Source organism: Anser cygnoides, chromosome 21 (assembly GCF_040182565.1).
Source record: "Anser cygnoides isolate HZ-2024a breed goose chromosome 21, Taihu_goose_T2T_genome, whole genome shotgun sequence".
Taxonomy (NCBI): domain Eukaryota; kingdom Metazoa; phylum Chordata; class Aves; order Anseriformes; family Anatidae; genus Anser; species Anser cygnoides.
In genome coordinates, this window is record NC_089893.1 from 5,301,788 (window position 1) to 5,322,100 (window position 20,313).

The 20,313-nt window shown below is 54.3% G+C and overlaps 1 protein-coding gene across 1 annotated transcript in view; it reads left to right on the top strand.

Moving 5' to 3' along the window:
- The window catches only part of LOC106039810 (tubulin-specific chaperone cofactor E-like protein), a 50,851-nt gene that overhangs the window by 22,969 nt on the left and 7,569 nt on the right, over nt 1-20,313 (top strand). Inside the window, exons 8-19 of the mRNA XM_066981342.1 lie at nt 4,022-4,086; nt 6,535-6,668; nt 7,610-7,897; nt 10,368-10,505; nt 10,824-10,989; nt 12,713-13,125; nt 13,429-13,999; nt 14,575-15,167; nt 15,783-16,356; nt 17,590-18,200; nt 18,510-19,071; nt 19,980-20,179. Coding sequence (XP_066837443.1) covers nt 4,022-4,086; nt 6,535-6,668; nt 7,610-7,897; nt 10,368-10,505; nt 10,824-10,989; nt 12,713-13,125; nt 13,429-13,999; nt 14,575-15,167; nt 15,783-16,356; nt 17,590-18,200; nt 18,510-19,071; nt 19,980-20,179 — 4,315 coding nt within the window. The remainder of the gene's footprint in view (nt 1-4,021; nt 4,087-6,534; nt 6,669-7,609; nt 7,898-10,367; nt 10,506-10,823; nt 10,990-12,712; nt 13,126-13,428; nt 14,000-14,574; nt 15,168-15,782; nt 16,357-17,589; nt 18,201-18,509; nt 19,072-19,979; nt 20,180-20,313) is intronic.

Sequence of the window (20,313 nt, forward strand, 5' to 3'; positions counted from 1 at the left end):
CCCTCGCCTGCTCGGGTCTGCAGTCGCGCTGCCTCCACCCGTCGCCGTTTCTGCTTGTAAATGAGATTCCCGTTCGCGTGCAGGTTGGAAAATGCAAACGATCTGCTGAAAGCAGCCCGGAGGCTAAAATAAGTATTCCTGGCAGCTGTGCCACCCTCATTTGATTGTGGCGCTCCTGCAGGCAGTAGCGAGGCGCCGTCCCCAGAGCCGCGTTCGAGGCGGCTGCAGCCATCTCGAGGAGTTGGACTCGATGAGCCTTATGGGGCCCTTCCAACTCGGGATATTATTCTGTGATTCTGTGATCTCAGGCCTTTGCCGCTGTGATTGCTTTTCTGCACTTACTGGAAACTTCAAATATGATTTAAACATGAAGGTCTATTCTCGCACCCTATTAATTATGCATCCGTATGTAATTTTAAAGAAAAAGGGAAAACTGTAAGTCTATTGCAGTTTTTGTTCTGGGTTCTCTCGTGGGGACTCCGCTTCCCGCGCCCACAATTTGCCTTCGGTTTGCTCGCAGACTTAGCAGTGGAATTCAGGCCACTTAGGTAATTGGTTTGGATCAGTTCAATAAACTTCAGTTTTTGCACAAAAAAAAGAGAAAAGTGTCCTGAGCTTTGAAATTCCTTGTTCCCTGAAGCAAAACGATTCTCTTTGTCTCACTCGTGCACCTCTGGGAGAGTGCGAGCTGCCAAGACTTTTTGCTCTGCTAAGTGTTGGTGTGGGTGGTGTGGGCTCCGGGAATAAACCTTCACCAGGGCATCCTCCTCGGGCTGAGTCCCACGAAATGGGAATGCCACGAGGCCAAGCACTGCCTGCTGCACCTTGTCCTTTAACGCTTGCTTTTCTCAAGGCTGGCCGTAGGATGAAAGTTTTCTCTGGAAAATAAATCGATAGCGGTTTGCTCGGCTCCGACGTGCTCAGCACCGCAGGATGCGAGCATCCCCTGCCAAAAGAAAATAGCCTAGAAGAGAAAGTCTTCCCCAAAGAGGCAGTGAAACCTAATCAAACTTCATCAGTGTAGACTTGCCCAGGACAAACAGGACCAGAATACTAAACTGCAAAAGGAGCAGAGGGAAACCTGCTGGCTCTGGTTTTTCTCTGTCTTAGAAAACAGGATAAGAAGTCAATGGGTTTTCCTTTGGCTGACTTAAAATGTGGATGGGAGGGAAGGGAAGAGTCAGGGTGCGCGGAGCGGCAGGCTGGAAGTAATCCATGGAATATCAGAGCTCTGAAGGCCCCCTGCCCTCCTAAAGGCACTGCTGGTCTAGAAAAGGAGAAATAAAAATAAAAATAATAATAAAATGAAAGCTCCCTGCTGGCAAGGCCATGTTTGGAGGATAAAGGGCCATGTTTGGGGGACGAAGAGGAAGCAAAGTCTGGGATTTGCTGTGGCAGTGGTGCTGGAGGGAGGATTTGGCACCCGGAGAGCAAAGGTGCTCGCTGCACGTCCTGGAGCCCCTGGAGCTCGCCCCGTGACGGCATCCGCACTCCGACGGCGCTGCTCGAGAGCTAAGCTGGCCTTTCCGAGGAAGGCGTAAGCTACCTGTTTTTTTCCATTGAGTTTCAAAGCGTGGGGACATGGGAATGTACCCGGGCTTTTTTTTTTTTTTTTTTTTGTGAACCAAATTAAATCGGTGGAGATCGTCTCGCAGGCTCTGGCTCAGGCTGCTGTGCTCCCTGCGGTGCAGCTGGAGGCTCGCAGCCCGCACAGAGCTGGCAGGTGTGTGACAGGTCCTCAGCTGAGCCGTGCCACGGTTTTGTCCCTCGAGGTAGATGCAGGTCAAGCAAAACCCAGGTCCTGCAGAGATGTGCAGCCGCTGGAGGTGGAGGGAAGGGGAGATGGAGCGAGAACATCCCTGGCTGCTGCGGGTGCTTGCCCACCAGCCGCGCAGCCCAGAGGCAGGGAAAAGCCCCGTGAAAATCGCAGGTTTTATGGGGGAACCGGTGCTAAGGCTCGCAGCAATGCCCCAGTGAAATCCCCCTGCCCTGGCTCGAATAAAATCCAAGTCAGTCCCTGCCGAGCAGGTGGCAGCAGGAGCAGCTGGGACACCCTCTCCAATGCACTTGGGGAGCACGTACATAGATACTGGGAGGCTTTTCCTCTCCCACCTGTAAAAGCAGAAGTGCGTTGTGCTTAAGAAACTGGAACAAGACTTTGGTGGAAAAGTAAGAGCATTGAAGCTTTGGGGCACTGCCTTTGAATGGAGCTTTAAGCCTAGCACTGTTAATGCTAATCCTGTAACACTATATAGAGGGCTTTTTTTTTTTTTTTTTTTCCCCTCACTTACACAAAGGAGGAAGGGGCTCAATTCTTTGATTTTTTTTTTTCTTTTTCTTTTCCCTTCAGCAAAAGGCAATGCTGAGCAGAGCGGCCGCAAGCCCAGCTCCGGCTAGCTGACATTTCCACCTGAACCCACCCGAGGGGGCGAGCGTTTGGGGAAGAAAGCTGCTCCTCTCCCTCTCCAGGCCAGAATCTGATCTCCAGATTAGCCTGCTGGTTATCAATAGAGGCACCACTTGTGATTTGCAACTCTACACTCCTCCAGCCCCGAACCAGCATTGACGAAAACGGACTTTTCAATTGCGAGCTGAAGGGGACTGAGACGTCGCTCCACTCATCGGCAATAATTGGCAAAAGAGCAGCGGCATGCGTTCTGCATTGACCTAAGACTTCTCCCTGTTCTACCAAGACCGGTCTAATATTTCTGACCTCCTTGATCCTCTAGTCTACAAAGCAGGTTGGTAATTTTTTTTTCCATACCTAAAAAAAAAAAATAAAATAGTATTTTTGTATGTGGCACGTTAAGTGACATCTTTATTGTCTGTCGCGGTACCCAAGTGGTGCTGGGCTTGCTCTTGTTCTCGGACTGCTCTAGTCCCTGCTAGCCCTTGTCTGCCTGCTGTCTGCTAACAAACCCACAGCAGCTTGGATTTACCACTTCTATAACATTCTGTTGCTTGCTTTCTGCCTCCCGAGGTAGGGAATATGGTAATTTTTTCCTTGAGAAAATGAATTTTTCTAGGATCTAGGTCGTGGGCAGCAGATCATGGCCGCGAGCGGTGCCCTGAGCACCGGGGCAGGGACAAACTCCCCTTGCACAGGGCTTTGGGCTTCCCAAAGCCATGTCCCCCACCATATCCCTGTGCTTTACGTGTAAATAATCAGAACTAGCCAGATCTGTTGGTCCCTGTAGGTTATAGAAATAAATCCCGCGGGTGAGCCTGCAGAGATGCTGTGTTTCATGGCCATCGTGTCCATGTAATTGAAGCGCAAGTGCCATGCGAAGGGAAGCTGATCCAGAGGCTGGCGTAGACAGGCTGCACACAAGGTTTAGGTGTAGTTTGAAGCTGCTCGCGTACTCCTGCACGCACATGCTGGGAGCAGTCGATACCTTCCTGCGAGCTGTGCCCGAGCCGTGCCTACGTGCAGCGAGCGAAAACGACGGGCGAAGAAATCAAAGCAGGTGTTTTAGCGATATTTTCTATTGGATTAATAATGACTAACAAATTGCATTAGGCACGGAAGGAATTAACGCTGGCACAGGACTTCGCTTTCCGTTTCCCAGCCTCGTATCTGCTTCTGTCTCTCTCATTGATTCCTGTGCAGCAAGAGGTGCCCAGCTGTGTAAATGTTTGTGCTTCCTTCATTCCAGCCCGAGGTGTTGGGGATCGCCGTGCCAGCAGCCAGCACGGGGGGCCGGTGGGACTGTGTCTCAAGGCTCCCCCCCGGGGGGCAGGAATTGCTTCCAAGCCACTGGGCTCTTGGCAACTTCCCGACACCTCCTGAAATTAGCAGCTCTTCCATGTGCTTATGGGCTTGTTGTGATATACCCGGGGGGCAATCTCCTGTTAGCACCAGGGAGGTCTCGTTATGGCCCTTAACGAAGGAGGCATTTCGGCTCTGCTTGGCGGGCAAGGGACCTGCAGCTCTGCACGGCCCGAGCATCCCCCAGCGCCTGGTCGGGGATGGGATTTGCCGTGGGAGTGATGCATGTCCGCCTTTCTTTCTGCCCTTTAGGATGAACAAACGATCGTTTCTTGGGACCTGGGTGGCCCTGCTGGTGATGACCGTGCGGCACCGAGGTTAGTACCGCTCCCCGGCTGAGAGGGGAAAGCTTCGGAGCAGTGCCGCGCCCTGGGACCACAAAATATGGTGGTTTTTAGCCTGAAAATTCCCTTTCCCTCGGTTGGAGCAGGTACAAGGGCGGATTTAGCACTTCCCCGGGGCAGAGGGCTGGCAGGTTTTAAGGGTGAAGGCCACGCGGGAGGTCTGTGTGCCCCGGTGGGTGAGCACAGGCGCCGGATCTGCAGCAGGGACAGACTGCGTGGCGGAGACGGATCTCCCGCCCGCGCAAATGGCCCTCGCCTCATTGAGAGCAATGAAGCACGGATAGTTTAGGCTAAATGAGGAGCTGGCAATGCTGCTCTGAATACGAAGTCAGCAGCAAAGCCGACGGGTATGCCGGCCTCGGTGAGCACTTTATGTATGGGTGCATACATCGTGTGGAGGTCTGTATGCGCACACAGGGTGCGTTCGAGAGGTTGTGACGGTCTTGCCAGTGCTACAAAATAAAGTATGAAGAATTTCTAATGACCAGCCAATGCCACATAAGGAGTCAATCAATGAGCAGCAGTGAAATGTCAGGGTTTGCTTGCAGTCAGGTTTTCCCTCGGGTGCCTGCTGGGGACGAGCAGGAGCAGACGTGGCCGTGGCCTGGAGGGGTCTCAGGGGCATCTGCAGCAGCTCCTGCCCAGTTCTCACGTCCTTGTGCGAGGTGGTTTGGACAACCGGGCTGGATGAGTCCTGGTGACCTGCACAGGGCCGGGTGGGAGCCCTGAGCTGTGGTCTGCTAGGGTGGTGAAAAGCGCAGGAGCAGCTCCTCGGTCTCATGGGGTGATTAATTTTGGTTACATGTTAATTCAAAGAAGGGCAAGCTGAGTTGCTACGGACTAGAAAAGCCACGTTAGGCTGATATTGTGGCAGATTTGCACCCTGTGGCCAGTTCTGGGCGTGGGGCTGACCCCAGGACCTCCAGGATGGAAACAGGGAGCCGCGAAATCCCGAAGCCGTTCCCCAGGCTGGTGGCTGAGGAGCCGTGGGGCTGAGCCCAGCTCGGGCATGAGCTGGGGCTCTGCGTCCTCAGGCGGAAAATGAGGCCGACCGGTTCAGCCGTGAGAAACGCCACCCAGGCAAAAATCATTATCAGCGGGGCCCGGCGGTGCTTGGCGAGGCGCCGTGCCGCATGCAAAGCGCCGCGGCGCTGTACCAGCACTGCTGAGGGACCTGGCCCTGGGAAGTTTGTGCTGAGCTCCCTGTTTAGAGAAGAAGTCAAATCCGCGTCTGGGAGCTCTGCCTCGGCTGTAATAACCCGTCAGTTGTGTAGCAGCTGTGAAATGACTGGCTTTACAGGCTGCCAGCGAGGAGTTTTTGGATATATCTCTGAAACCAGGCTTGCGGACGCTGTCACACGTCGCCTCCCTTTATGTCTGGCGGGGCACTTGGGTCGTGTGTGTGTTTTTTTAGGATGCAGCCAGGTCAGGCAAAGCTTCCCCTTGTCTCCTTCCCCACTAAGGCTGGGTTGGAGCCACAAGGAAGGGTCGGCCGGCGATGCTCACCGGGCAGCCTCGAGCAGGATGCTTGAAGAGAGCATCCCAGCCCCATCCAGCGAGCTGCCTGCAGCTGGAGGCCTCCGAGGGGCACAGGTTGGGACCTAGGAAATAAAAGCATGTCCCGAATCGAGGTAAACAGAGCCGTGATTGTTCGGAGCCCGGTGGCTCCCAACAGCTGTGATCGAATGTCACGAGGGCTGCGCGCTGCTCTTCTACATCAAAGAGGGGAGGAGGGGGAGGAAAGGGCACAAAGTCCCCGATTGCTGGGTGAGGAGCCACGCTGGTAGGCAGCTGACAAAAACGGGGGATGAGATGATGGCAGAGACCTGGCAGGGGCTGCAGCGAGGGAAGGACACGTGCCCTGGGGACAGAAGTGTCTGCTTGTGACGAGAGCTGATTGGAAAATGGATTTTAGTCTGGTAGAAAGCAGCAGGCTTGTGCTGCCACACATCAAAAGCATCTCCTAAAATGTTTCCAGGAGAGGCAGTTACGCTCACCAGCAGAGCCTTTTAGCAGGAAACCTGCCCGTGCCAGGAAGGGCTGGAGCAATGTGGGCTGTGCCCTGCGATTGGGGCTGCGGGGCACGGGCAGGAGGAGCGCGGCCGTGGGGTCGCCCTGGGTCTCGGTCGGTCTCTCTGAGCACGGCGTGAAGCAGCACCTCCGGCACATCCTGGGGGGAGTGGGGCTGCTATGGGTGCTGTACCGACATGACGCTGAAGCACAGGCTTGGGCACAGTCATGCAGAAAGCAAAACGTGCTGCTGGGAGCTGTAAGCCCGTCTGGCGGACCCTTGAGCAATGCTCTCTCTCGTGCCCCTGCCATTGGGGGCAGGCAAAGCCAGGGTCCCCACCGTGCCCTCTCCAAAAAGCCAGGACTGGTCCCCACTTAGCCGTAAGGACTCCCTCCTCTCTCTCCTCGCAGCTCACGCCATGGCGAGTCTGTATCCCTTCTGGCACAACGACACGAGAACGCCCAAAGTCGATGACGGAAGCTCTCCCGAGATCAAGCTCTCCATCCCGTTCATCTTTTTCGGAGCCCCGTACAGAACCGTTTATGTAAGCGGCGCAGCAGACCTTCCTTTTATTCTTTTCCTAGCCATTAGCTGCTGCATTTTAAACGCGCTCTCGCTGTCGTCAGGAATGGGAAGATTTATTAGCACCCACCTGACAAGTTCTTAGATTTCATGAACTGATAGGTTTTATGATTAAGAAAGTCAAAGGTATAGTTAATGGGCTAATGTTCAAGGGGAAGGAATATAAAAGGCAATAAATTGTCTTTGTAGGTGATTAAATGGTACAGCAAAGCTCAGGGCTTGACACAAGGAACATTATTCCTGTTACATGACAAGAAACAAGAACATGCAGAGACCCACAAGGAAAAAAGAGGTGGTGGTTTGGCTGCACGTGGAGGTGCCCACGACAAGGGCAGGCTGCTGCTGTTTTCAAGCAATGGTGCAGCAGGAACCTGGCAGAGGGAAAATGGGCTCCTGCAGGCGGTGCAAGGGGATGGTGAAGCTGGGCAGTTTTGCAGGCTTTTCAGGGTTTTGTCCTGCCTGGGGCTTCCTGCATGCAGTCGGTGTCACCGTGCTGGCTTCCACCAGTAGGGTGTATGCGCCTAGATCATAGAATCACAGAATCATAAAGTCATGAAGGTTGGAAAAGCCCTCCAAGATCATCTCATGAAACCACCCCCCTACCACCAGTGTCACCCACTAAGCCATGTCTCCAAGCACCACGTCCAACCTTTCCTTGAACACCCCCAGGGATGGTGACTCCACCACCTCCACGGCAACCTGTCCCAATGCCTGACTGCTCTTTCCGAGAAGAAATGTCTCGAAATTTCCAAACTGAACCTCTCCTGACACAACTTGAGGCCATTGCCTCTTGCCCGGGACTTCTCATGGGCTGCCATTCCCATAAACCACCCCCCCTCCAAAACGCTCACCCCCCATTTTCTGATGAACCAACTTTCTCCAATCCCCCCATCCTCTTTGCAGGTCAACAACAACGGCGTGATCTCCTTCAACGCCCTGGTCAGCCAGTTCACCCCGGAGGCCTTCCCCCTGACGGATGGCCGGGCCTTTGTCGCGCCCTTTTGGGCAGACGTGCACAACGGCATTCGGGGGGAGATCTACTACAGGGAGAGCACGGACCCTGAGCTGCTGAGGAGAGCCTCCAAAGATGTCCGCAAGCACTTCAAGGACATGTCCTCTTTCTCCGCCACGTGGGTCTTCATCGTCACCTGGGAGGAGGTCACTTTCTACGGAGGGAGCAGCACAACGCCGGTAAGAGCAATCGGCCGTGTGCCTCGATGGGTGGTGGTAGATGGTTGTGCATCCATCTGTGTACAAATATATACCGGGGTGTAAAGCTGGGTAGGTCGCTTTGTCCTCCTGTAGCTGGGCACCACAGTCCTGTCCTTCTGTCTATGAGCCCTGCTTAGTGCTCGCAGAGCTCCAGGGAAAGCATCGCCTGGCAGGCAGCGTGCCAAGACACGGCTCTGACGCCACTTAGGATCATTCGGCCTCATCGTATTGTGGCTGTGCAGATGCCAGCCTCCCTCCGTGCCTTGACCACAGTGGTAACGCAGAGATATTTTTGTGGACGGGCACCTCAGACTAAAAGCCTTTATGCAGGACCCCAAGTTCTGTTTCAAATCCTGACGTCTCTTTTTGCGGCACAGCGCTAATTCAGGAGGGCAGCGAGGGCATCTGGTGTAAGGGGGAGGACAGCTGCTCTGAAAGCCTGTGCTTGAAACAGAAAGGGGAAACTCAGAGGGGCTGTTGGCAGCATGTCCATGCCGACAGCTGACCCGTCCAGGGTGATCAGAGTCACATGTGGGATTTGGCTGTGATCTCTCTCTTTATTTCCATACGGGTGCGAGTCCCATCTTTGAGGATAGCGATGGTGCTGAGATGTTTTTGCAGACATGAAAGGCTTGCAAACTGCTGCGAGCAGCTGGCACTGGGAGATCTGTGCTGCTGGCAGGACCCCTCCCAGGAGGCTGGGGTGCAGGCAGCAAGTAAGCTCTCCATACTGTTTTTTGGGAAAGTAATTTTTAGTATTTGTGTGCATTCTGCGAGTGCCAGAAGTTTGCCGCTTCTGTCTCGAGGAGTTGGCTCTGATAAACAATTCAGCTCTTTTCCATTTGTTAGAGAGGCTCAAAATTTAATGCATATTTGTTGCCAGTCCTGGCAGCACTTGCAGAAAAAAAATACATATATATATTTGCAGACAGCAAGCAATATAGAGGTTCGTGTATTGCCCGAGGAATTACATTTGCAACACAGTGCAATTTATTTTGTTATAGAGCAGTCTTCCCACTCAATAGCAGCCAAGGCTCCGGGTTGGCACGTGGAATAGCACAATGCAACTTAAGCAGGAAATTCATCGCAGTGCAGAATCGCTGCAGAAAACAATTTTGCGAATGTGGCCTTGGGGATGCTGCAGTTGCAGTCTCTCGGTGACTCCGGAGCAAATGGGTTTGGTTTACAAGAGCTGTTTTTTTTTTTTTTAATAGGGTTAGGGTGCTCGATGCATTTCTGGCCACAAGTGTCAGACTGGGAAGTTTCTGTGGTTCATGAACATATTCCTAATGAGGAATATTGGAGATCTGCAACCTCTTGGGGCCATGCAGGCTCCCATCAGAGCAGGGTCTGTCCCTCTTGGTGCCACAGCAGTTATTGCAGAGGCAGAGTATGCTCCAGCTCGGAGTAACGTGCTGTCTCTGCTGTAAAGCAATCACAGACCTCCAGGCAGGATGAGAAGGCGATGGGAGACAGAAAACTGCTCTGTCCCATGGTGCTGGGGACATTTTGGGCGTGCTGTGGTCCGCAGCCTGCAGTGAGAGTCCCAAGGGCTGCCCGTGGCCCTGGTAGCAGGGCAAAGAAAAACATTTTCTGGACATCAGGCCCAGAGGGAGACATCTATAAGAGGTGCAATGCATGCTTTGCCCTCTGCTGAGATCGTGATTTGGAATGGATCCATCATGTTTCCATCACCCCTAGAATGATGATCCATCACCCCTAGAATTCTGTGATTCTGTGACTCTGTGATGTTCCCCTGGGTGAATTCTGCCTCTGGATTTACATGGATAGAGGGGATACCTGCAGGGTATGGGCATCTTCTCTCCCTCTGTGCAACTGCAAAATGAAGAGCTCGGTTTTATGCCACCTTACTGGCCGTGCTCTTCTTGTACAGGGCCTGGCCTTGCAGTTTTCTGAATTTATCGGAGTGTTTGGGGCTGGAAATGCAGTCTCATTTCAAGCGAAAGGAAGGACCCGATCAGCAGATTTAGCAGGTAGCAATGGGATGTGGCAGCCAGGCAAAACATAATCCACATGGCTGCCTTGGCCGTAACGCACCGGTAGCATTGTGGAATATGGATGCAGCAGGGAACTGGGTAAGAAAACACGTCAAGGAAGAAAGCTAAGGCAGGGTAATGCAAGATAACAGGTCATAACAGCCCGAGTCCTGCTGAGGGCTTATTTTCCACAAGCTCATTCTCTTGCTGCCATCTATTGGCATTGAACTGGATTGAAGACAGCACTGCTGCCTTCCCAGATGGAAGGGCTGGCGGGGATGGGGGCAGCTGGTGTCACAGCGCCGAGAGGCAGCGTGCTTCGGGTCCCATTCTGCTCCTGATCCCAGTCCCTGCCGTGCTCCTGCAGCTTGCCCAGGCAAGGGGTGAGTGTGGCAGAAGGGCATCAGGAGAAAAGCAACCTCACCTTGTGAATCCCTTGATGTTTTCCCCAGGTGAACACTTTTCAAGCTGTGCTGATCACCGACGGCGTGTCGTCCTTTGCCATATTTAACTACCAGGAAATCAGCTGGACCACGGGGACGGCCAGCGGAGGGGACCCCCTGACCGGGCTCGGCGGGGTGATGGCCCAGGTGAGACTCTGGGCCCTGTGTCCCCAGCTCTCCCAAGCTCTTTGATGGTTGCCCACAGCTTCCCTGATGTAACTTTTTACATACATTTATATTTAAACATACATAAAGATGTAAATATAGATCTGTACTGCTTGTAGTGCCTGCGGAGATTTTCACTCACATCCAAACTACCTGAAAACCAAGATTTCTGAAAAAACATTTTGAGATGAAAGACAACATACTCAGGAATTATTGTGAGCAGGGAGGTGCACAAACGCAGCGTTGCTTTCCTGCAGCGAGGATGAATGTGTGATGGGTTTTTCTCTCTCTCTGTGTTAGGCTGGCTTCAACGGTGGAAATGTCACCAACTTCTTCAGCATCCCAGGCTCCAGAACCCCAGACATAGTCAATATAGAAGAAACGACCAATGTTAACGTGCCTGGGCGCTGGGCTTTCAAAATAGATGGCAGAGAAATAGATCCAGCCAACGGCTGCAGCTTGAGAGGTAAGAGAGGAATGGTGATTTTGGGGTGCAGAATGGCAAAAGGTCATGCTGCCTGAGTGGGGAGGACAGAGAGGTTTGTCATTCATCTCCGCATGGGCATGTCTTGTCCAACTCTGCTGCATCCCTGCGTGCTGACTCTTGGACAGCTGGAGAATGGGCTTGCAGTGCGTATTTTTGGCCAATTCTCAGTGCGGCTGAGACCTGACTTGGAAGCTCTGAGAAAAACAAGAGGGGCCCATAAAGCTTTGGGCGGCTTTCAACCACCAGCGAACAAAGGTGTCACCAGTGCTTGCTTGGTTTCACTCCTGTGGTTTCATCAGCAAGGCGTTGCTAAAAGCCTCCATTTCTGCTGCCTGGATGCACACAGTCAAGAGCTGATGGGGCTCGAGAGGTTCTCAGGAATCAAACAACACCTGGATGTTGTCTCGATTAATTGCTGCAGTGCTGATGGAGATGTGAGAAATGCCTCAATAATTGTCTTAGACAGAGTCTTCTGTGAAGCTATTTTATTCATGGGAAAGACCTGGGGGACGGTTGTGCCCTCTTGTCCCTGGGATGGGGATGCTGACAGTGTGGTCCCTTTTCCCTTGTTTCTGTAGTTTTTTTGGGCACGATAAATTCCATGCCCTTGCACCAATACAGTGTCTGTGCATGCGTCACCGGTGGCATGGAGATGTAAAGGGATTAAATGAGACACCACGGGGTCTGTGCCACGGAGTGACCATCGCATTGCCCTTTGACAAACAAAGCTGTCAGGAGCACCCAATGTACTCCTGGAGTCTGTGTTATGTACTCTTGGAGTCTGTGTAACAAGGGAGGTGTTGCTTGCTGCTGGATGCTGCTCCGGGATGCCCAGCTTCTTTATGGCCTGGTTTCAGGTTGTACCAAAGATGACCTGGATGACCCAAAGGCTCTTGCAGCCCCAGAATGGTTTTGGGTTCACAAATCCTGAAATTCCAGTTTGCCACAATCACGCGCACCAGGATGGTTGGTGCAGCAGATCTCACATAAGGAGATGTTCATTGCAGGGAACTGTAAAACACCATTTTTTTGTAGCAGGCGGGGAAGAGAACAAAAAGTTTAGGAGAGGTAAAGCAGGCAGTGTGCGCGGTGAAATCCGCGTAAAGGAGAGGTGTGAAAGACAGCCATATGGAGGGGAGGAAGCTCTCACGGGTGTCTGCCACCCTTGCTCTGCCGTCTTCTCCCTGCCTCTCGCGTCTGCCGGCTGGGTGATCGCTCATCGGCTCCCATCGCCACCGACGTGTGGGGTGGAAGTTACTTACCAGCAGCTCCTTGGGCTCCTAACACTACGAGGTTTTTTGGAACGGGACTGAATTGCTTCTGATAACAGTGGAAGGACTGAAACCCAGGAGAAATAACCCACCAATCGGCCAGCCCATGCGGTGCTCACACCGATTGCTGCACTTTGGTGTGGGGAGGTTTCAAACGGGATGCGGGACGCACTGAAAGCTCAGTTGTGATAGCATTGCTTTGCCAGAAGTGTGCAAAAAGCAGCTGAGAAGCCCTGCAGCAGGTCCCTTTGTGGGCATACGACCTGCAGACCTCTCTGTAGGACATGGAGCCATGCCTGAGGAATTCACATTTTGATGTAACCGTGCCTCTAACTGCGGGTGAGGTTCCTCTGTTAAGGAAAGCGAAAAGTGATGCAACGTGTTTTTTTTTCTTTTTCCTTTTTTTTTTTTTTTCTTTTATGCATTTTTAGGACAGTTTCTCCGTCAAGGGGAAGTCTTCTGGGACAACTCAAACTGCACCACCAAGTGCCGCTGCCTGGACTTCAACAACGAGATCTTCTGCCAGGAGGTGGCTTGCGGCCCCTTTGAAACGTGCGAACTGAAGACCAAGTTCTTCCAGTGCGTGCCGGTGGAGAGCAGCACCTGCGTGGTGTTCGGAGATCCGCACTACCACACCTTCGACGGCTTCCTCTTTCACTTCCAGGGTTCCTGCTCATACCTCCTCGCCAGGCAGTGCTGGCCAGGCTCCCAGCTGCCCTACTTCAACGTGGAGGCCAAGAACGAGAACCGAGGCGGCTCCTCCGTCTCCTGGCTGAGGGACATTTTTGTGGAGGTCTACTCACACAAGATCATCCTCCCCAAGGGCAGCTTTGGGAAAGCAAAGGTAAGAGCCCCACTGAACAGGGTGAACTTGATGGGTTGGGTCCTCCAAGGTGATGGTGGGACCGTGCTGGCAGCCCCAGGACCATGGGACTGGCCTTGGGACATTCTGGGCTCCATTTTCCCCTTGGGAAATGTATGGGGTGGAAAGCACCGGTGGCAAAGCCATAGGTCAACAGAGGCCTAAGGCTAACTGATGGCTGGCTGACCTTCTGCACGCATCTGTAAACACAGGGTTGTACTGCTCCTGTCTGAAACCCCTTGCTATTTCATGTGATGGCTCAGTCTTGCGGTTGTGTTCCTGCAGGTGGATGACTTGGTGGTGTCCTTACCTATCTCCCTGGAGCTGGGCGCAATAAAAGTCTACCAAAGTGGCTTGTCCACAGCTCTGGAGACTGATTTTGGCTTGCTAGTGACCTATGATGGGCAACACTATGCCTCTGTCTCTGTTCCGGGCACGTACATCAATGGCACTTGCGGTCTCTGTGGGAATTACAACAAAGACCCCGAGGACGATACCCTGCGCTCGGATGGGAGGTTGGCCGTGTCCGTGCCGGAGCTGGGTGAGAGCTGGCGAGTGCCTCACCCCGAGAGAAAGTGCTCTCCCGGCTGCGTGGAGAACTGCAGCATCTGTGACGCCACCACCGAGTCTTTGTATTTCTCCCCTGAATATTGCGGCTTCATCAACAAGAGCGGCGGGCCGCTGTGGGAGTGCGGTGCTGTCGTGGACCCCACCGCCTTCGTCCACAGCTGCGTCTACGACCTGTGCAGTGCGCGGGATAACGGCACCGGGCTGTGCCAAGCCGTGCAGGCGTACGCCGCGGTGTGCCAAGCCCTGGGCATCCCGGTGGGAGAGTGGCGCACCCAGATGGGATGTGGTAAGTGTTGGCGTGCTCGTGCTGGGAGTGTTCGTGGGTGCCTGCCTTCATTCCCGGGAGATAATCTTGATGGGAGAAAATCTCAACGGGATATAATCTGGATGGGAAATAATCTCAATGGGAGATAATCTAGATGGGAGGAATGAAGGGGAGGGAGTTGCTCAAGGCAGAGCGGATCTAGCAAAAGCCAATCGATCCCTCCCCTCGGTGGTGTGAGAGTCTCGTGATAGCAAAAGGGCAGAAAAGGCCAGGCAGAAGTTGGCTGCTGTGATGTTGGAGGCTGGGTTGGATTGCAGGCTGGCTGGCAGCACGCTGCTCAGCCCACCCACCTCTTTTGGCATTAAATTGCTGCAGGAGGCTCGACCGTGCTGGGACTATTTTGGAGAAGCTTTTGCTTGCATTGAGGGAATAGAGAAGGCACAGGAGAGAAATGGCAAGGCCAAATCTGCTGTAAAGTGGGGTTCCTGGGTCATTTCACACTGCCACTGCTGTGGGTCTATAGGAACGATGTCTGTGGCCCCGAACCACATAGTAATATGCCCGTCCTGTTGTTTGTGTCCCCTCTGCACCCACAGCAGAGGCCGTGCGGTGCCCGGAGCACAGCCACTACTCGGTGTGTGCCAGCAGCTGCCCTGCCTCCTGCTCGGACTTGACAGCCCCGCTGTCCTGCGCCTCCCCATGTGCTGAGGGCTGTGAGTGTGACGAGGGCCACGTCCTCAGTGCCGACCGCTGCATCCCCGTGCAGAAGTGTGGCTGTGATGTGGACGGCCGGTACTACACCATCGGGGAGTCTTTTTGGGCCACAGCGGACTGCACGGTGGAATGCCAGTGCGAGGATGGTGGGGAGGCCAAGTGCTTCAACATCACCTGCCCCGAAGGAGAGGTCTGCGCTATAGAGAACGGCTACCGGGGCTGCTACCCCAAGCGGGAGAGCCTGTGCCTGGTGGGGCAGAACCAGGTGCTGCAGACATTTGATGGCGTTGCCTTTCCCTATCCGCTGGAGCACTCCTACACGCTGCTTAAAACCTGTGCGGAGAAGCTGGACTTCATTGAGGTGGACATCAGCCAAAAGAAGCCAGGATACGTTCCCAATGGGCTGCGCGTCGTGCGGATCCAGGTGGTAGGCCAAGAGGTGAAGGTTGGAGGAGCCAGCCTCTCGGAGGTCAAGGTAAAGGTGCCACCAAGGGCTGGGGTGGGAGGTGGTGGCTCGTGCCATGCCATGATGTCCCCTTGGAGATGCTGTAGGTCCATGGCCTTGGACTGCTCCTTGATGTCGGGGCCATCACAAATGCCAAAGTCCATCCACCCCCTCCAAAGTGAGAGGCAGAAGGACTGGGATCATGTCCTCTCATGCCCCTTAGACTTCCCATCCATGTCCCTGGGTGGGAAGAGGCAGAAGGTGACAGGTACTCATTGAGATGCTGTTCTCATGCCACAGCCCATGCAAACCATCCACATCGAAGAGCTGACAAGGCTAGGGGCAAGCAGAAAATAAAATTAGCACTCATATGTTGCAAGCTCTTGGATTTTGATTAACAGCACAGTTGCCAGCAGAGCTGGTGGCTATAATGTTGTTATGGTCAGCGAAATGGCTGTGGAAAAGAAGGAATATCCCTATTCAAAGGTCTCTGTGCCTTTTGAAGGGAGGGTCCTGGCCTTTAAGTACTGAGCCTGGGTTTGGAAGCATTTAGTGTTCTCGGCATGGTGCAGCCTGCAGATGGGAATGTCCGTGCAAAGTCACATCACCCTTACTGACACATTGTGATCCACTTATTACTTGCAGGTGAATGGTTACGATGTGGAACTGCCATATTTCCACCCTTCTGGCCGCCTGGAGATCTACCGTAATGACAACGGCACCGTGACGGAGTCAGAGGGACTGCTGAGCATTGGCTACTACAACTCAGGCCTCCTGGAGATCCGCCTCTCCACTGCCTACTTCAACTGTACCGGGGGCTTGTGTGGCTTCTTCAACGGCAACAGCAGCGATGAGTTCTGCCTGCCCAAGGGCAAGTGCACGGACAACCTGGAGCTCTTCCTGGAGAGCTGGACCACATTCGACGAGATCTGCAACGGGGAGTGCGGGGACCTCCTCAAGGCGTGCAACAATGACTCGGAGCTGCTTAAGTCCTACAGGAGTCGCTCCAACTGCGGCATCATCAACGACCCCACCAACAGCTCCTTCCTGGAGTGTCACAGCGTGGTCAACGTCTCGGCCTACTACAGGACGTGTCTCTTCCGCCTGTGCCAGAGCGGAGGCAACCAGTCGGAGCTGTGCGACGCCGTGGCGCGCTACGCCGGCGCCTGCAAGAACGCCGAGGTGGATGTGGGCCAGTGGAGGAGCCACAGCTTTTGCCGTGAGTCCGTGAAAATTTTTAAGTATCTGGGGCGGGGAGAAGGGGATGTAGACCTCACCACCGTGGGAAAGGTCTATTTCTCAGGAGTTTGTGGGTGTAAAGAAGTAGACTGCATTTTTTTTTTTATTGGGCCACCACAAATTACAGCCCCTCTTCCCCCTGTAGTGCCCTCATGCATACTCCTTAATGGTGTTCCTCCATAGAGGAGCTGGAAAACTCTCAACAGCAGACCGACTGGTGGAAGAGAGGCTTGGACCTTGCAAGTTTTCAGGAGCTCCATGGCAGCCCAGCACTTAGGGCAGCGTGAGAAGTCTGAAATAATGCAAATGGATGGGGCAGAGTTGCCTAAACTCTGGCAATTCGGGGCAGTTTTCCCACTCGCTAACCTAGAAGTCAAGCAAAGATTGGCATGGCTGTTGAAAGAGCTTTGTCTGATGGAGGCTGATGTGTACGAAGTGCTCTCCTGAGTAGTGCATGGAAAGGAAAGAGGTGGCGAGCATCACTGCTAGCATAGTGCATCTCCTATATTTTTCATCTGGAAGGCAGCATTTCCCATAGCAGCAAAGCCCGGTCCTGGAGCTCTTATCAGGGTCATCAAGCCAGTGGGTGATCGGTGTGTGTTAGGACCACAATGCCTCTTGTGCCCATAGATGAGGACCTGCCACCCTGTGGACTGATGGCAGTTTCTAAGCAGTCCCTTTGCCTGCAGAGACAGATTTCCCAATTCAGCAATTTCATGGTGGCATTGCAGGAGATGTGAGGAGCTTAACGATGTGGTGTAGGAGCGTTCCAGAGCCGCAGATGGCGGCTGACAGTACTGTAAGCCATCACTGAAGGATAATTCGAATAAGGCGTGTTTTTAGCTGTCGCTATAAACTTGCCATTGATGGGAAAACATTCATAATTCAGCAGCGAATGTGAAAAATCCCCAGCATGGCAGCACACAGTCAGTGGGATGTCTCCACTGTGGAGGTTTTAGAGAGGCATCTATTTGGGAAGGTGGCACGTCCTCTGGGTTAGCAGGAGGAGGTTTCACTTGGCACAGGTCTCTGATGTGAGGAGGGTGATGGCAGTGAGGAAAAGGGGTCACAAAGGGAATGGGAAGACCAGGTGGTTGGGAGGGCACTGGGATCGCTTCCCCTCTTGCTTTTTTTTATTTTTTTTGCAAACGGGTCGCAGCTCACCCCATGTCCACCTTTATCTCTACTCACACACTGTGTCCAATGCCCCTAGCCCTGGCGTGCCCTGAAAACAGCCATTTCGAGGAGTGCATGAGCTGCGTGGAGACCTGCGAGACGCTGGCCACGGGCCCCGTCTGCACAGACACCTGCACAGAGGGCTGCCAGTGTGATGAGGGCTTCGCCCTCCGCGGCTCCCGCTGCGTTCCCCGCGGCGAGTGCGGCTGCAACTTCGAGGGCCGTCAGCTGGCCACCAACCAGACCTTCTGGATGGACATCTCCTGCCACTTCCTCTGCTACTGCAACGGCTCGGACAACAGCGTGTACTGCGAGAACGTCTCCTGCAAGGACGACGAGTACTGCCTGGAGGAGAACGGCCTCTACTACTGCCACGTCCGCACGGATGCCTCCTGCATCGTCTCCGGCTACGGGCACTACCTGACATTTGACGGCTACTCTTTCGACTTCCAGAGCAGCTGTGCCCTGGTCTTGTGCACTACCATCTCCCGGCCGCGGGCAGAGCGGTCGGACACTTTCCCCACGTTCACCGTCACGGCCAAGAATGAGGACCGGGACACCTCCCTGGCCCTGTGGGTGAAGCAAGTGGAAGTGGAGGTCTTCAGCTACAACATCGTCATCCACCGCGCCTACAAATACACCGTGATGGTGAGCGCGGGCCGCCAAGGGCAAGGAGTGGTGGTGGGAGCAGCATCTACGAGGGGTTATTTCTTCCTCCCAAACCCCTGGGTGGTTCCCTGTACACAATTCTTTGTGTCTCAGAAGCTTTTCCAGGGCAAACCTTGGAATATTTGTCCCTAGACCACCCCTTGGCACAGCTTTTGGAGGGGGCTTCCTTTTTTGCCGCCATGTTTTGGAGGCTGGGGCCAGGCTGGTTGCTTCAGCAGCACCTCGGTGTCCTGCAGCAGAAGGCTCGAGCAGCCCAGCTTACCAGCCACCTCCTTTCCTTCCCCGCAGATCAACAACGAGCGGCTCTACCTGCCCCTGAAGCTGGGCCAGGGCAAAGTGAACATCTTTGCCTTCGGCTTCCACATCGTGGTCGAGACCGACTTTGGGCTGAAGGTGGTGTACGACTGGAAGACCTTCCTTTCTGTCACCATCCCACGCAGCTTCCAGAACCTGACCTATGGCCTCTGTGGCCGCTACAACGGCAACCCCGAGGACGACCTGGTGGCCGCGGGCGGCATGCCAGCATTCGGTGTCACCGACTTTGTCCAAAGCTGGGCGAAGCGGGACGCCTTCTGTCGGGTGGGCTGCGGTGACCGCTGCCCCGCCTGCGGGAAGGTGGAGGGCTTCTGGAAACCCCAGCAGCTCTGCAGCCTGATCCCCAGCCAAAGCGGCGTCTTTGCCAAGTGCCACAGCAAGATCAGCCCCAGCTTCTTCTACAAGAACTGCCTCTTCGACACGTGTGTCGACGGGGGGGCCATGCAAACGGCCTGCGGCTGGCTGCAGAATTACGCTAGCACGTGCCAAACGCAGGGCATCGCCGTCACCGGCTGGAGGAACTTCACCTCGTGCTGTAAGTGCCACCCTGCTGCCAGGCTCCTCTTTGCTGGGGTGTCACCTGGGGTGACACCTGCAGGTGTGGTGGCACCGTAATATTTTCGGGAGGTAGGTGTTTGCTGAAAGGAGGTAGCAGAGCAGTAGTTTTGAACTGTGTGTGATACAGCAGGAGCAGGGATAGAGAAGGTGAAGCCTCAGGTTCAGGAGGCATCATCCATCCTGCCGTTGTTCCCCAGGAATTTTATTAGTGAGACTCGCAGCCAGGAGTACATGTTTGTTCTAATGAAGCTGCTCACTGTTGTCAATAAGATTACACCGCAACATCCAATTAAGCTCCTGAGGATGGGCTCCGTGAGTCTCCCTGGCAGCCGCTCTATCTGGCAAATCAGCTGGGAAGTAATTGTCACCACTAACAAGACTGAAAATTTAATTTATGTTGTTCTTCCTCCTAACGAGCAACCTCCTGGTTCTGGAGGCTCCCACAGGGCAGGGGTGGTGAGGCCATGATCTGTCACCCCCATGTGCTCAGCCCAAAATCACCCCCAGTGAGCTGGTGGCACCTTTGGGTGCGCAGCAACCCCCAGGTTTTGAGGTCTGATGGCTAAGGAATGAAGGCCAGCTGGCAGCAGCATATCCCCTGGAGTGTGTACCCTTGCAGAGGGCACGGGGGCTCCATATGTGGGCTGGGAGCCCGCAAGACCTCTGTGGGCACCGCTGTCCTCCAGCCCCAGGGTCAGCAGGAGCCAGTGCCAGAGGGCTGCGAGGGTTTGTGCGCTGTGCGCATGGCCGAGGCGCGTGGTTTGCGTGCTCCCCATGAGATGGTGGCTGGCAGCGATAAGCCAGTGATGTAAGGAGCTTGTAGGAGAGGTCAGTTTTCTCCAAGGAGCTAATCCGCACCCCTCGTGTTCTCCCCGCACGTTGCAGCCGTCAGCTGTCCCCCCAACAGCCACTACGAGAGCTGCGTGTCCTTGTGCCAGCCGCGATGCGCCGCCATCCGGCTCAAGAGTGACTGCAGCCACTACTGCGTGGAGGGCTGCCAGTGCGACCCCGGCTACGTCCTGAATGGCAAGAGCTGCATCCTGCCCCAGAACTGCGGCTGCTACTCCGATGGCAAATACTACGAGGTACGCCAGGAACATCCTTCTCACGGTGCCATCTCCGAGCCCCTTTGTGACATCCCTCGCTGGGTGCCCCAGGTGGGACACGCGGTGGATGCGTTGTAAGGTGTCATGTTGATCCTGTTCACTGTGGTGTGTGG